The sequence below is a fragment of the Fragaria vesca genome, linkage group LG3 (genome assembly GCF_000184155.1).
Source record: "Fragaria vesca subsp. vesca linkage group LG3, FraVesHawaii_1.0, whole genome shotgun sequence".
NCBI classification, from domain to species: domain Eukaryota; kingdom Viridiplantae; phylum Streptophyta; class Magnoliopsida; order Rosales; family Rosaceae; genus Fragaria; species Fragaria vesca.
The window spans coordinates 13703071-13716509 of NC_020493.1; the positions used below are offsets into that span (position 1 = coordinate 13703071).

The 13439-nt window shown below is 38.4% G+C and overlaps 2 protein-coding genes across 2 annotated transcripts in view; one reads left to right on the plus strand and one right to left on the minus strand.

The window, feature by feature from the left end:
• Positions 1-13439, plus strand: part of LOC101296071 (polyubiquitin-A-like) — a 120349-nt gene that overhangs the window by 47863 nt on the left and 59047 nt on the right. The gene's annotated exons all lie outside the window — the stretch shown is intronic.
• Positions 8824-13004, minus strand: LOC101296640 (polycomb group protein FERTILIZATION-INDEPENDENT ENDOSPERM-like). Its single transcript, XM_004294295.1, has 13 exons — positions 12786-13004; positions 12518-12583; positions 12240-12362; positions 12072-12152; positions 11898-11990; positions 11689-11764; positions 10588-10667; positions 10433-10504; positions 9980-10039; positions 9617-9713; positions 9403-9466; positions 9254-9313; positions 8824-9151 (listed from the first exon to the last, which is right to left on the minus strand). Exons 1-13 carry the CDS (start codon positions 12960-12962, stop codon positions 9088-9090), a joined length of 1113 nt encoding a protein of 370 aa, XP_004294343.1. The 5' UTR covers positions 12963-13004; the 3' UTR covers positions 8824-9087.

A 13439-nucleotide genomic window follows, 5' to 3' on the forward strand; every position in this document is an offset into this window, starting at 1 on the left:
ACAAACAATATTAGTTAGTTTTATTTGGTTGGTACGATAACTTTATTATTATTAATATAAATATTTCGGTTAATTTTATTTGGTTTTACAGGAATTAATTATTTATAACTTACAGGAATATATTTTTAAGTTATTATAATATCTCTCTCTGAATAATAAAAATTATTTTTTTTTTTTCAAAAAAACTAAAACCTAAGCGACGAAAGATGCTTATTTTGTCGCTTAAGAGTAACTTTTAGCGCCTAATTTTTACTCTTAAGCGACAAAATAAGCATCTTTCGTCGCTTAAGAGTAAAAATTAGGCGCTAAAAGTTGACAGGCCAAAACGTCTTTTGTCGCATAAGGCTATAACGACGGAAAAAGTTCGTCGCATTAAATGGAGCGACAAAAAATCTCGTCGCTAAACCAAACAGGTTCGTCGCTTAACCATAAAACGACAAGAGAACATACGTCGCAGACCAACTTAAGCGACAAATATTTGTGGTCGCCTCAGTTAATTATTCGTCGCATTAGATATAGCGACAAAAAAAGGAGCGTCGCTAAACTGACAATTTTCGTCGCTTAAACGTAAAACGACAGAAAAAACAGACGTTGCTGAACATCTTAAGCGACAAAATTATTTCGTCGCTTAGGTGTGGGGTGACAAAAATAATCCCGTCGCTTGGTTCGTTTCTTAAGCGACGGATTATATGTTTTTGTCGCTTAAGTATCTATGAGACGCGCCATATGCGACGAATCGTAAGCGACGCCAGTTTCGTCGCTTAAGTTGTTAAGCGACAAAAATTAGCACTTAAGCAACTATTTATTCCCGTCGCTTAAGTCTTTATTTCTACTAGTGATATACCGTGGCAATATAATTTGAATTAATTAATTAATTCTATATCAAGGGCTATAAAAATATGGGAAAATGCCTTAATGCCCAAATATTTGAAAACCAAAGCCCATTCCAATTAAAGTGTCACATCCCGACCCTTATATTTTACCTTATTTACTAGCTTGATTATAATAAGAATTTTACCGTCTCCGTCATTGAGGTAATAGTTTAATTGGTCCCTAGAGGGGTTTCGGGGACGATTATATGCGGAGGATTATTCGTAGGAGAAAATTATGACGACGGTAAAAATGGTAAAATTTTAGCTAGTAAAAGGTAATTTTTATTAAGGTATTATTTTTCAGGGTATTTTATTTTTTGAGTTGGGTTGATATAAGCTTGGACCGGTTTGGGGTGTGAGGCCCAAACCCATTTTCTCTCCTCTCTTTTTCTTCCTGGTTCCCCTCTACCCCGAGTCTCCCGTTGCCCGGTTTTCCGGCTGTCATTCCGCCGCCGTTCGTCGCCGCTCCGGTCCCAAACGGTCGGCCTCCGACCCAGCTATCTCCCAGGACCGGTGACAGCTGCCCTAGCTCCGCCGTGAAGGAGCGCTCTCCCCCGAAAGGTCCGACTGTGTTAAGCTTCGTCACCGGAACTTCCTTCTCCGGCCACCAATCCGGGCAAGCCATAAATGGTTTTGAAGGTCTCCAACCCAGTTGCCTTGCCCTAGAAGGACTCGGTCCAGTTTGCTTCAGGTGAGGAGAACCGGTGAGTGGAAGCTCTAGGGCTTTTTGTGTTGTTTTCGTTCGATTGACCTAGTTAGGCTTGGATTTTGGGTTTGTGCTAGTTAGGAAAGTTGTAGAGCATGATGAGAGGATTATTCTATCAAAATTTCATAGGAATTGGAGGTCGCCGGAATCGGCCTCCGGCCGGCGCTGCCGGCGGGGCCGCTGTTTGGGAGATTTATAGAGTTTTAAATGTGGAATATTAAGGGGAGTATATTGATGTGAGTTATGGAATATTTGGAACATGACGAGAGGAGGCCCAAGCAGAGGAAACCTCGGAGCGTTATCAGGCTTAGGCCTAATTTGTGAATGGACCTTTGTGTTAAATTGAAAAGCATGCGATGAATTAATTTGATGATCATTTATTTCATTTCTTGAGATTTATTTCTTTCTCGGATATTTGGCAATTTTCCTCCTTTGGAGAGATCCCGAAAATGATATTTTCGGTGGATATGTTTATGGATATTATGAGTATAGTATGTATATAAATGCTAGCTAGCCATACGTGCTTGGTCCGTCATAATGAGGTAAAATGTCATTATGGCGTGACGTGAGTGTTAGATACTAGCGTCATAGCCCTATATGAAAACTACTTTCTTTTCTGGTTTATTTAGGTTTTCATATAGGGAGTCCACGCGTATATAAATACACCGTCCTCTTCGGTCATAATGAGGAAAAATATCATTATGGTGCAACGTGAGCGTTAGATGCCAACGTTGTAGCCTTGTATGAATTTCTATTTTTCTAAATTGTTTCTAGGATTCATATAAGGAGTCTGATGGGTGTAAATACATACGAATATATGATTATATATAATTTAGCCTGAGAGGCTCCATTTTATTTGAGTTAGTGACTAGCCGGAGCTAGTCGTGAAATTGCCAGTTTATGAGTTGAGCGCTTTTAAGCTGCCGCATGTAGTATATTTTTCTTTGGAAATTAAAATGGGGAAGCATAAATATTTTTATTAATTTATTTTTGTCCACTCACTCTAACGTTATTAAATGTTTTCCCCTGAGCCATTCGTTTTAAAATGCCCAGTCTATAGAGTTCGGGTTGGTTCTAGTAGGAGGCGAGGCATAGTCCCCGCATTTCCACCACTTTTCACCAGTAGGTTACCTGTTTAACCTACCTGTGTTTTTCTTGCTTCCTTTAGTGTCTAGTAGCTCTGATTTTCCCTTGGGGATATTGTATAATATTATTTCGGTTGTGAGCGAAGGCATGTTGACATTTTAGAATATTTGTAGGAGAATTTATGTTATCTTTTTAGATAATTATATTTGATGTTTGGATAATGTTGTGTCATTGTTGGTGGTGGTTATATTTGGGGAGCGTAGGCTCCAGGAGTTAAGGTGGGATTGAATTTATTGGGAGTGTTTGCAGGTTTTCTTTAGGAAGGGTTGTCCATTTTCAAAGGAGGTTATGCCGAATTTTCAGTAATATCTTCCTTGGAGGTGGTCCCCGCACGACTTACTCCGGGTTTCAGGGTGAAATTCGGGGTGGGTTGTGTCATAAAGTCTTATCCTTATGCCCATTCCAATGATTCTTGAGAAAAAGACATTATTACCCTGTGTTTAATTAAATCCACACAGTTTTTATCTCTTTCTTCTTCTTCTTCTTCTTCTTCTCTCTCTCTTCCCGATCTCTCTCTCTCTCTCTCTCTCTCTCTCTCTCTCTCTCTCTCTCTCTCTCTCTCTCCCCCCACCGGATTTTACGCACGATGCCGGCCACAGCGAGGAAGACTGCGATTTGTCGGCGTCTGGCAATGGAGACTCACCGACGCCGGATTGGAAGTGGACTCCGGTATAGGCGAAGAAGCTCGCTACGGAGTCCATGACGGTGAAGACGATACTGAAGATCTCAGACAAGGTGACGGAGTACATGGCGAGAGCACTACTTCATTGTGCTCGGAGTCGAAGCAAAGCTCAAACGACGCTGTGACGACGAGGATTATGACGCAACTGTTATTGCACGGACCAGACCAAGCGGAAGGTGCAACTACTGCTCAAGCTTCTTGGAAACTCTAAGGACTTTGTTTGCTGCTACTGCTCAAGCTTCATGGAAGGCGCGGTTTTTCCTTTCTCTATTTTCATTTCTTTCTCAGTGATCTCAAATTCCTCATGATTTTGGCTTGGTTGGAGGTGAGAATAGTAGGAAACAATGTCGTATAGGTGGATAATTTGACTACTAGGGAAAATCATGGCTTGGTCCGGTGTTGGGACTTGAGAGTACCGGGAGTTGGTAATTCTCTTTAAGTTTTTTTTTTTTTTTTTTTTTTTTTAAATCCTTACATTTGATTATTAGGGTAAGTGATTATTGAGGATTGATAAGTGATTATTGGGGCCAATAAGTTATTATTGGGGCCAATAAGTTATTATTTGAGGTTTGTAACCTGATTATTGAGGGTCAGTAAGTGATTATTGAGTGAACTGGGTGTCAGTAACTGAAAACTAAGTGATTATTGGGTGTCAGTAACTGAAAACTAAGTGATTACTAGGTGTCAGTAACTGAAAACTAAGTGATTATTAGGTGTCAGTAACTGAAAACTAAGTGATTATTAGGTGTCAGTAACTGAAAACTAAAAGTTATTGGGGGTCAGTAACTGGTTACTGGGTGTCAGTAATTGGTTATTATGGGTCATTAACTGGTTATTGGGGGTCAGTAACTGGTTACAGGGGAAAATCCGGTGACCGGAATCCGGCGGTTGGTGACCAGAGTCCGGCGGCAGGTGACCGGAGTCCGAGGTTTCGGCCAAGTCTTTTCATGTTGAAGAGGTGGGGGCAAAATAGTCTTAAAATAATATGGTTTGTTAAGACTTTAGTAAAGATTTGTGCATTTGGGCATAAAAAGGGTTACCTTATATTGGAATGGGCTAATGTAAAAGATTATCATTGGAATGGGAAATAAGGAGTTTGAATTAGTACTAAATGGGCATTTTTCCTAAAAATATTTATTTCTAAAAAATATACATTGAATGCTAGCGATCGTCATGACACGTGTAACGATTTTTATTGCACTTTATCGGATTTAATTCCATATCAGTCATCTAAGAAAATATTACCAACGCACCTGAATGATCGATCATAACCGTAACTTATGCATGATTTAGTCTCTATGCCCCCATTAAGGTTGTTCATCTTCATACAATGTTTGGTGAGCACCCTTTGATACAATATTGTCATGCGGTATACATTGTATCAACACCCTTCACACAATGACATGCATCATACATTGTGTGAACATCCTTCATACATTAATGTATCGCATGACAAATATATTATTGCGATAAAATATGGTGAAACCACAGCTAATGTTTGGCTTGCCTTCGCGCATACAGATTCAAAATACCAACGTTTGAGTATGTACATTCCATGGAGAATTCAAACCTGAATTCAAGGTGTCTATTTCCTAAGCTTCAACCACACGACTCTATCAACGAGCAAGCATGGTGGACAGACTACCTTATTAAAGTCATAATCTGCATAAAACCGATTGTAGACATTACGTACATTCTATACCAAACATACAGACCGTATGTTTTGGGTGCCCTTTTCATGGAAGAATCACTCATTCAAGTCAAAGACCAAAACAAAGCACCAAATACAAATTCTATGATTCAACGACAACCAAGATGAAAAGACAATGAAACTAATCGTAGAAGAACATATAAAATGTCAATCCTTTTTAACATGCATGTACATATGTACGTATATCTACCAGAGAACAAAAGCTTCCCATTGTCATCCTTGATTGCTTTCCTCAGGCCCTGAGCTCGCCAATAGGGGTTGAAACTGTGGGATCATCGCACTATTTCGACGAGGCAACTTCCTCAGAATGAAAAGCACCAAAGAAGAAGGGAATATCTCCACCAACAGATAATACACCAAGCTCAGAACTGGGTGATTCAACACATCAAGGTCTGCTGCCTTGTCGAATGCACAGAATCCCATCATGACGCATCTCACAACGAAACACGTAAAACATATCGCCGTCACGTAGCCAACCTCACGCAGCTTCTTACGTCTTCCTCTCGACTCCACAGGAAACCTCTTCAACATCAAGAACAGCCTCCCACCGTACATAACAAATCCAACGGCTGCAAATAACGAGACACCTGCAAAGAAAAGTTTAGATGACAAGACGACGACCGGGATAGGGTTCCGCCACATTATCAACCATATAATTATCTGAACTAGATAAACCGCAGCGTTGATGGCATAGAAGCTCAGCCTCAGTCCATGAGTTGATTCATTACGCGCTTTGTAGTAGATCTCTGCCCAGAACAGAACCAGAATCGCGTAAGTTGTGAGGAACCCTAGACTCGGCAGGTCAAGCAACACGTGTCGGAGAATCTCGGAATGCAAGTTCTGTACTTGCCGCCGGTAAACAAACACGACGAAGCGAAACGTATTGACGACAAAGTTGAGAAATTGGAAAACCTTCTGGGTGGTCCAGCCGTAGTAGGGAACCCGGAGGTGTATCAGAAGCAATTGAACTAGGGCAACTACAGCGACGAGGTGGTAGAGCATGGCGAGGCCGCGGAAGATTTGGTCTTGCCAGAGCGGTGAGTCATTGATGTCGTGCCACCAGCTCGATGAGTATCTGAGATTGTATGCTATCGCCGCCGCGGCCGACTGCACCACACCGAGGCTACGCCCCATCACATGCGCTCCAATTTTATGTGAATTTTTTGACAAAACAGAAGGGGTTAAAGAAAGAATCAAAATCCAAGATCAAAGCTGCTTTTTGCTTGGAAGAATTCTGGTTTGTTTTTGTTATTTATATTTATTTACTTTTCCCCGCGAAGCTGGAGAAGTCCAAGTCCGGCCAAAATACCCTTTTCCTTGGTGAAATAGGTTTTATGCAAAACCTCATCCTATAGGTTTTATGCAAAATCTAATCCTAGAGCTACTCTTAAACCTCGATCGATGAACATATATTCTCTTTAGACAAATTACAATAAGTATCATTTACCATTAAATGACATTTACACGTAAGAAATGAAATATAATACTAAATTTCATGTGGTAATTAAGTAAACAACTCAATAGAATCGACCGACTTCTAAAACTTTAAAACCCCTCTAGCCGCGTGAACCTTTTTCTTCAATCCTCTCTATTGTCTGGCGGTGGCCCCGTGTCGGTCTTGACCTCGGTCAGACTGGTGATGAGGTTTCAAGGCGGACGTGTGGTACTCGATCTAGGGCCTGCCTTCAGGTCCAACTTCTCGGGAAAATTGTGTTATCTTTATTCTGTGGAAATATCGTGTTTCCGATGGTTATGAATCTGATCCTAATCAGCGGGAGTGGGATGAGTTCGTTATAACAACCACATACTACCGAATGGATTCAAACCAAGAGCATATTAGCTGGAGTGTAACTGAACTTCCTCTTAGCAATCCCAAAAATAAGGAATGGAAGTTCATCAAGGACGTAGCTTACGTGGATGGAATTTTCTATTGTGCTGTGGATATGGACTCGAAAGTTATATTGGGAACCTTCAATGTAGCACTTCGAGAGTGGGATACGATGAGGAGGAGATCCTTGAGACTAACATCTCGTCCCTGAAGAGATGAGGTTGGTTAAATCTGATGAAGGGCTCCTACTGGGCAGTTCGTTACAAAGGAGCAATTGTTGATGATGATGAAAATTTCTACCACATTTACCAGTTTGATTTGACACGAGAAGAATGGACAAGAGTAAAAAGTTTGGGAAACCGAGTATTGATGTTGCGAAGCTGTTCGTCAGTTGTGACTCCGGCGGTGGGGGTGATCAGTAGATTAGCAAACATGATATTTGTTTGTGGCTCGTATTCGGATAGCTATGTTGCTTTTACTTGGGAAATTGAAGGTGGCGGCAAGCCGGCAACTAGCTAGGTAGGATGAAATTTCACTATCTCAGTAGGGAGTTAGGGACTGTCTAGTTCAACCGAGGAGCTCTATCCTCTCATTGTAACAAATTTGATGTTAATAGTCAATGAAGTTTTATCTCCTACGAAATAAAAATGTTCTTCCTTGTGTATGCTATCTAGAAAATCTAATATAAAGCGGTGGACTCTAGCAGTATATGACATGCATGGATGATGAGTACTTGTCTCTTTGGACAGATTCAGTGAGGTTCTTCTGTCAAAGTTGATTTTCGTCTATTATTAGGTAGACTGCTGAGATGAATTTTATGCCTCGGGCTATTATATGCAGCACATTCAAAAAGAAAATGTCACATGATTGCAAATTGCATTGCTTTATAACATAACAAATTACAGTATAGGAGTATTAAAAAAGAAAAAGAAAAATGGGCACTCTCCAAATTTTCAAAGGAGCTAGTATGCGATCCTATGCGATCCTGTGCTACTCACCCTGATCTTTCAAGTTTTACATTCATCTGAATTTCGTTAAACCCAACTTGGTTCTGGAGTTGGGATAGAAGTTAGCAACTTTGGTAGACATATATCATATCATTCAAATATTTGTATGGGTGGAGACTTGAAGCAACTTGATTATCTTTCAGAAATCAAACAGACAAAGTTTAACACAACAAATGAATTATCAGGCAGCTTCCGATTGACAATATGAAGCATTAAACTCTAGCAGTATATGACATGGTTGATGAGTACTCATCTCTTGGACAAAGTCAGTGAGATTCTTCTGTCAAAGTTCTTTTTCGTTTATTAAGTAGAGAAAATGAACTTTTGCTTCATGCTATATACAGGCAGTATAGCACATTTAAAAAAAACAAATGACACAGGTGTATAGAAAAGCAAACACTCGTGCAATCTGTTCTTTTTACACTGATCCTAAATTGCTTTGCTTTATAGCATAACAAATAGGTATAAAAAAGCAAACAAAATTGGCACTCCTAATTTTCAAAGGAGGTATGTGATCCTGTGCTAGTCACCTGATCGTTCAAGTTTTCCATTCATTTTTGTTGAACCCAATTTAGTTCTGGAGTTGGGAGAAGTTAGCAACTTCGGTATGACATCATTTCAGTCAAATATTTGTATGGATGGAAACTTGAAGCACCTTGATTATCTTTCAGAAAATTAACGAAGTTTAACACGACAAATGAATTTTCACAGAGAAATTGATGGGTGAAATTGATGCTAAAGTCGAAGTGTGTCTCAGATCACGTTAATAACAGACCAAATATGCTGCCTTGAAACCTTAAGAAACCTTAATATCTTCATATTAGTGAAACACTCGTGCAGTGCCACAACACGAAATTCCAATCCAAGATCTATGACAAACTTATGGTATACTTCCATTGTCAACTCTGAACTAGAGTTGCTATGAACAATTTAACATAACATAACTAGGCTCAAAAGGGTTCACAAAGTCTGTTTTAACTCTACTCTACATATCCATCTGTATTTCATATTGCTCATTTGGATCTATTCTGATCAACACCAAATACATTAGTACAAAGCACAAATGAAAAAAAAGCTGACCTAATTGAACTCAGCTAAGCCCTTTAATCAATTCATCCCCATGGATGGGATAGGTTCAAGAATTTTCCATGACATCCCAACGCCAAATAGTCCCATCCTCACAGCAGCTGAGAATGGTGCTGCAATATAGAAAGAGGATAAAGTTGAACATTATCAATTCTTATTGCAGTAACAATCACTAGATAGTTATGGGTAAAACGAATTAATCATGCAAGAGTCACCTTCCATCAAAGGACATGGCAGTTTGTCTAATTGGAGATTTTGATTGAGGATGAGACAACCTGAAAATAGTATAACCGGATTACTGATGTAAATTCAAGTTTCTGACTTAATTTAGCATGGAATTTTGATAACAGCAAGTTCAACTAACTTTGCAACAAGGACTGGGGGGCTGGATTGTAGTTCCCATATGAATATCTTTCCTTCTCTATTCCCTGCTCATAAGAAAACATAAGAGGCTAAGTAGTCTTTATTTAATTGTGCTACAGTTGGCCTGTGTTTTTGAAACTTTGAAAGATACAAGACAAACAGGTGAACAATAATTACGACCATTTAACATAACTTCAAAATGCACTTTGCATTACCTATAGCAGCTGCATTATAATGAAAATCACAGGAGAACTTGATGAACCAAATATCACACCCTGGAACAGGGTACTTTTGAAGGATGTCAACGGTGCCCTAATGAGAAAGCAAACAATAATATTTTAGGTCAACAGAATGAGAATTACTGGAGTTCTACACAAATAAATCAAATGAGATTGTTGATAGAGGTGAAGCTGAGAATGATTTTATTTTTTTTATAATAAAATTTTATAGATTTTAACGATTCCTTTTCATCACCCTCCTCTTTTGTCCAACATATTTTCTTTAAACTATTGAATAGAAGAATAAAATTATAAAAAGGGACCCTCAACACTAAAAAGAAGAGGGTAGGAATTGCTAACCTCGCCAGGAGACTGCTCTTTCATTTTTGGTTCCCACAGCACAATTTCACTGTCAACACTCTGGGATTTCACAGCATACCATTAGCATGACCATTAGAATATATGAAATACAGCTGTAAGAAGGCAACTAGAAGCAATTCAAGCAGCCCATAAGTGCAACATTTTATATCTGGACAAATTGTATTCGACCATCGCAGATAGTTCAAATAGTATTTAAAGTTTTTTGGCTTTTGGTTTCTTGCATAAGCTATGCAGATGTTGATACCACCACAAACAGATAGATCAACGTTTGAGAAATATGAATCCGTGGTGATTCTAGTTAGAAAAAAAAAACATATAACTTAACATAATGACCTAGATTTTCCATCCTAAAGATGCGACTCCTTTCCATTTGCAAAGCTCATTTAGATATTATATGAATAAAACAACATTCTAGATGAAGTTAAAATTCACCTTTGAGAGCATAAAATCTCCAAGCCACCTATTACAGTCAACATAGTTTGTATGAATGGAGGCTAGGAAAACCTGAAAGATTTAATCATTTTCAGTTAAAGTTGGCAAATGGTCGAAAACTCTAATGTGTAACACAGATAACCAGAAGTACTTACAGGAAATTGTACGTATTTTGTAGGGAATTTCGATGGAAGATCTGTCCATGTGAAAGATTTCTCTACATATGTCCAAAACTCTGAAACAAAACCAAGTGTAAAGAAAAATATAAAAAAACTGAATATACACAGAAGCTGAGCTTCAGAAAAGAGAGTACTTTATAGCAATAGCATTACACAGTCATGATATCTATATAATTGAGTCAGAAGGCTTTTCCAATAGTTAAATTATTGAACTTCCTATTATGCCCCTAATTGATTAATATGCATAAAAATAACATTTTGATCAAGAGAGGGTAAAACTGATATTATCTATAAAACTGAAATAATTGCACACTAATCTTCTTTTTCTTCTTTTATTTTTCAGATTTTATTTATTTTGCATAAATTCCCAAAACCAAGAAGCCAAATGGGAAATAAGTCAAGAGGTTAGTGAGAAATAGCACGTTAACAAAAAGTCAATTCGGCACCAGGTATAAACGCCACATTATCTTTTTCCTTATGGTAAGACTTGGCTGACACTTATTGTCAGGCAGTAATGTCTATTGTTCATAGTATCCTCTTTGTCTCTTGTATCAAGCTTAAATGTAAGAAATTACAAGCAGGGAAGTAAATTTGACTTTTTTTATCAACAAGTATAGAAAAATCTGAAAGCTGTATACAAACTGCAGATAGTTCTTGCAAAAGAATCAAATGATTCGGATGGCTCTGTGTGCTGGTCTACACAGGAAGTTCCAGTTTGGTGGATACTTCTTGTCAAATTACTTTCCTAGTAAAATAAAGCTAAGTGACAATCAAAAAGAAATTCAATGTGTCCCGTAAGTCGTGACTTTCTTCCAATCTAGTACAACAAAGAGAGCAGCTTCCTATGTTGAGTCATTGATATATCTCAACCATTCTTAATATGCACGCTCTACTCACACTTTTCCCTGCATTGTTTGTTCTGTCTCAGCAATACAGTGTAGCAGACAGAATATCTTGAATGGCTAAATCAAAAGTGCCACTTTCGTTATGCATGTTATATGCTCGCATCAAATAGCAGAACTATGTCTTAACATCAAATAAATAAATACTCATATATTCAGCACCATGAAGTCTTACCTTTCATCGACCATATCTTAACTGTGTTGTCCATGCCACAACTTGCAATTCGATAAATGTCAGATGGATGAAAGTCCTTTAATAGTGAGCAAATGATAAGTAAATACTTTTTTGTAATCTTCATTTTTCAAATAATGAAACAATGGAGTTGTCTTTTGAGAAATCTAATAAATGGCAGCAGGACATAATTCCTTCTCTAATATACATACCACACTCAAAACTTCATTTCGATGACCGCCTGCTCCAGCGAATATCAAAATACATATTCCAGTATGAACATTCCACAGTCGAACTGACTCATCCTGGTCACATGTGGGATTAATCACTCAGTAGATATAACTTATATAAAAACGAAAAACAAGAAAAGAGATTCTCATACTCACTTTGCTTGCTGACACTACAAGTGATGACTTCAACGGTTGAGTCCTGATTTCATTTATCGAGTCACCATGGCCAACAAAACTCTGCACAAAGATGAATAATCACTAATTAGGCTACTACTACCGCACCACTACAAAGTCTAGGAACCTCAGACCCTTGTAACAACATACCTTATCTATCTTCTCACTCCCGCAATCAATGACACGCATCGTACCATTGAACCCTCCGGCCACAAGCAACGGGGTCCCGTCAACATTGCAAGCCCAACTAACAGTGTAGAAAGACTCATCCTTCTGATCTAGATAGCGCACGAAAATCACAAATTTTCGCAAAACAGTTTCAGAAACAGCACCACCATTTGATACATCAACAATTCAACACTACAATGAATAAATCAGAAAATGCATTTGATAAAATAACCAAAAGGCTGGCTTTCGTCTTTACTTACATCTTCATCAATGTAAGACTGCAACACAGCTATCACTCCCCCTTCTAAACATTCATACACAGTCACCTGAAAACAATAATACAAAAATTAAAAATCAAAACTTTTCACTCATATGACTCACTAGGGTTTTCAATTACTGTAAATTCAACAATACATCTATAATTTGAAGTACCATAATTACAGCTACCCTAGAGAAATTTCAAATTACTGATCTTTTGTCAAGATGAGAGAGAGAGAGAGAGAGAGAGAGAGAGAGAGAGAGAGGGACCCGGTTGCCGCCGACGGTGGCGAAGACGTTGAAGTAGCGAGAGTCGATGAAGTTGAAAACGACGGCGTATATGGGTTTCTTGCCCTCTTGGAGACGGTTGGTGACTCTGTACTCTCTCTTCTTGGAGGACGAGAGGGAGCCCACCACGGGTTCCGATCCCAAAGCGAACTTGGCCATCTCCGGCGGATTATCAGAGAAAACCAGGTCGCCGCACCCAACGGCAACTTCTCTGTGCCGAGGGAATTTAAACAGAAAAATAGGTCCCCGTGTTTATTCCATTTTTTCTTATTTATTATTATTATTATTATTATTATTAGCTTTCTTGTACCGAATTTGTATCGTATATGTTTGAAATATTATGTATCATTTGGTCTAACGGTATAGTTTATTTTTGTAATTAGAAAGTTATGAGTTTGATTCATAAAATTGTAATATCTTAATAAAAAATATATATTTATGTATCTGCTTCGTTTTTATTTGATTAACTAAGGTCGTCTTCAATCAATGTGCTAAAGTGTTAAATAGTGAGATTATAACATTAACTCATCTACAACTGAGATGAGCTAAAATGTAAAGAGCTAAATTTGACTCATTGAATGACTCTTTAGCACAATCTAAGTGGCAGTCTTCCATTGAAGTATGTATAATACTTTT

Coding starts and splice junctions, on each gene's coding strand:
- LOC101296640 (XM_004294295.1), bottom strand. CDS start 12,962: ATGGCCAAGTTCGCTTTGGGATCGGAACCCGTGGTGGGCTCCCTCTCG. Junction 12,153..12,239: donor GGAGTGAGAAGATAGATAAG/GTATGTTGTTAC, acceptor ATCTTTGTGCAG/AGTTTTGTTGGCCATGGTGA. Junction 10,505..10,587: donor CAAAATACGTACAATTTCCT/GTAAGTACTTCT, acceptor TAAATCTTTCAG/GTTTTCCTAGCCTCCATTCA.